This window comes from Solanum lycopersicum, chromosome 12 (assembly GCF_036512215.1).
Source record: "Solanum lycopersicum chromosome 12, SLM_r2.1".
NCBI lineage: Eukaryota > Viridiplantae > Streptophyta > Magnoliopsida > Solanales > Solanaceae > Solanum > Solanum lycopersicum.
Window position 1 is genome coordinate 12,461,219 of NC_090811.1, and position 3,520 is coordinate 12,464,738.

At 28.0% G+C, this 3,520-nt stretch overlaps 1 protein-coding gene across 1 annotated transcript; it reads right to left on the bottom strand.

Moving 5' to 3' along the window:
• Positions 1-2,659: 2,659 nt before the first annotated feature.
• LOC101243679 (uncharacterized) lies at positions 2,660-3,276 on the bottom strand. Its single transcript, XM_010315813.1, has 2 exons — positions 3,210-3,276; positions 2,660-2,946 (listed from the first exon to the last, which is right to left on the bottom strand). The coding sequence occupies exons 1-2, from the start codon at positions 3,274-3,276 to the stop codon at positions 2,660-2,662; spliced, it is 354 nt and encodes a 117-aa protein (XP_010314115.1).
• Between the last annotated feature and the right edge of the window lie 244 nt (positions 3,277-3,520).

Consider the following 3,520-nt stretch of genomic DNA (forward strand, 5'->3'; position numbering starts at 1 on the left):
GTAAAATAATTTTACATTGTCTATTTATGGTGTTTGCGCTTTTTTTTCATAAGATAATCTAAATTTGAATCCTTGTATGTATAGATGTTATCAATACATCATGTACAAAGGCGGTTGATAGATTAATATCTATACATTAATGATGATTTTTTTTAGGTTTAGCGTCTAATATTCATTATAGAGAATTACTTATTATCACATTATAAGCAATGTGATCATGTAAAATTATTTTACATGATCTAATCATAAATTTTGCACCTTTATTCCATAATATAATCTCAATTTGCATCATTTTTTATATGTATAGATGTTATCAGTACTTTATGTGCAAAGGAGGTTGATAGGTTAATTTTTATGCATTAAATATTAACAAGCCTTAACCTATAATATTGCATAAGGATTTTATGTAATTTCCTAGAACAGGTGGGGAAAAAAACTATTGTAATAAAATTTGAAATAGTTTAATTTTATTTTGTCAATATATAGAGGATTTACATGTCCCCTAATTCGTGCTTGAGCAAGGAAAATTCTCAATTGAGGACCAAGATAGGATGCTTGCAAATGTACCTACGTTAGATATATTAATATTTATGAATTATAATTGTGAATCGATGGTATAATATGTACTATTAATTTATACTGTTAGCTTATGTTAGCTTATGTTTGTTTATGCTTTTTTTTGTGTGTGCAGAAGACTAAATTGGTAAAGTATGGAGATAATTAAGAGTTTGAATAATTTTTCTTTGTTTTATTAGTGAAACATTTTATTTTGTTCAGAACATATTAAAAAAATTACATAGGTACAATTATCCATAATTTTTTTAAACATGATTCATATATAAGAAATTATTGGTAAAACATATTTATTGTGCTCTCAACACTTTTTAACAAGGTTAAAAGTGAAACGTTCAATTAATTTATATCCAAATCAAAAGCAACATCTCTATAAACTATGATTAAGATATCAAATTCATGCAAAAAAATATAAAAGAAAATTAACTTGTAAATTGACTTTCCGTAAAAGAAGTTGTTGATATGGAGTGTATAGGTTGTTCTCAAACACATTTTTTACTTGTAATGTATTATCTTGAGTTTTTTTTGTAAAGAATAAATAAAAACTATTTAGTTTATTGTAAAATCAAAACTAAACAAAGAATTGCATTATACTTACGGTACTTTGTTTATGATATATTTCTTTTAGTTTGTCTCAATATATTTTTCTACTTTCTCTGCAAACAATTGGAGTTGTTAATTGAAGGATGTTTAATGTCTTAAATTTTATATTTTCCTATCATTTTGTTGAAGTATGATATTATGTAATTTTTTAAGATAGTTGTCTAACTCAAATAAAGCATTTACTATATTTCTTTGAAAATATCACAAGACTTTATATTTCATTTGCTAAGATGATTAAGACATTAAGAGGTTTGCATCACACTATTAAAATACACAATCTTAGATTCTTAAATTTCATGGATAACCTAACTAGTACTTGACAGATTTCTTATTTATTTTTTCTCAAATTTTTGTGCATCTCTTAATTAAATATGTATTCCTACATAATCATGCATACTTCATATATGTTGGGGAAAAAAGGAGTAGATAATGTGCACATAGATATCCATATATTCATATTTGTTTTTTCTAATTCATGTCACATATAATATTATAGGATTGAATTCGTCAAATCAAATCTTCCTTAACTTATTCTTTATTATTTGATAGAGATACTTGACCAGCACAACATACTTGTGTCTCAATTAAATATTAGAACATGTCCTAATTCCTTTGAAAAAAAGGTTCTCAAATGTGTTACGAATTTTGTAAGTGTAGATTCCAAAAAATTGAGTTAAAGTTGGACAATATTTAAAAACAAGAATAAGCTTACATTATTAATTACACCTGACGTCATTTTTCTCTACATTCAACTGCTACTTCGTAAATACATTTTTCACATAATCAATTATACAAATATGTAAAGAATTTAAATGTCCAAATCCATTTAGAACATGATTAGTATTTCGATATGTCATTTTCATATAGCACTAAATACATTACTATTAAAAATTGTTGGCCACGTGTCGAGTACTATAAAAATTATTCAACCAATCATGTTATTCTACATATTATGTTTTTTTTAAAATAGTTATCACCTTATAAAACTAACAATAATACCATCTATTAATTTAATAAAGCACAGATAAATTTTCTCTTTTATACCACCTCAAATAAAATTATGGATAATCAAATGCCATAGATTCGTATCTCAATGGTTAAACTTAAATATAAAAGGACCAAAAAACACCATATGAACAACAACACTTCAAATGATATAAAAATGACCAATTTAATGAAAAAAGTTAATTGAATATTCAATATTTCTAATCTCTTTCTAAATCTTTTGGGTTGGGGTGGGGTGGGATGGGGGCGATTGGGTCTTATACACTTCTTATGAATATAGATATGTTTTCTCTCTTATCATACATTTTTAATATAATATAATGAGATACTACAAATAAAAACAATTAAATTATAAATAAAAAATTACCACTGCGATTTCTTCATTTTTCTCTCTTTATTCAACTTTTACTCAATCTTTGCTAACAATGTTTGCAGTAGCATCCATTGTTGCTTCTGTGTTCCTCTAATCCCTTTCATTCTATAACTCAGACACATAATTTTTTACTTCTTTTCGTATCACATCTTGTAACACTGTCAAAATATTTGGGCTCAACAACTGTTTCTCCATACTTGTAAGACTAGAATTATCACTCTGAGTTATTGAAGTTTGGGGCATAAAATTTGATGGATTGGGTTCAGATGCTGATACAAGTGTCACTTCATCTTCTTGCTCGATTCGATTTATCGGATTCCAATTCTTGCTAGATTTGAATCCAGGTAAAGAGAGACTCAAAGTTGTTGATGGACCAGGCAATACTGGTGAACCTGATGAAAAAGGGAATTTTTCACTTAATTAGGCAATGTATGGATAAAGGTTCAATCAAGAGTACCTATATATACTCAGATTGCTCAAATCAGATCCATACAAAGTCAAAGATGTAAATGGGTAGGGAATTACTAGTGAATATGTTGAATGAGGCACATTTTTTGACAGGGTGGGATAGTAGGCGGATAAAGACACAACTGAGGAAACCTAGAAAATTCCAAATTGCTTAAATGAGATTTAGATGGGCTTCCTAAATTTATACCTGTCCCGACACTAGAGGATCTCTTCAAAGGAAGTTGAGGCTTTTCAAATGTCAAATCTTCCGACATGGAAGAGTGTTTTCGTTTAAGGGTTGAATTCCAATGATTTTTTATATATACATTGGTTCGACCCGGCAACAAAGATGCTATCCTAGCCGATTGGTTACCGAATTTGTCATGAGCCTTGGAAAATAATATCTTCTTCTTCAGGATTAAAAGGTTGATGATCCAATTGAGGATTAATATGATCGCACCAAAACTCCCTACACGATTTTTCAGTTCGACTAGGAATCAATTGGCATATAAACGACCA

Coding starts and splice junctions, on each gene's coding strand:
- LOC101243679 (XM_010315813.1), bottom strand. CDS start 3,276: ATGTCGGAAGATTTGACATTTGAAAAGCCTCAACTTCCTTTGAAGAGA. Junction 2,947..3,209: donor ATCCTCTAGTGTCGGGACAG/GTATAAATTTAG, acceptor CTTTTTCATCAG/GTTCACCAGTATTGCCTGGT.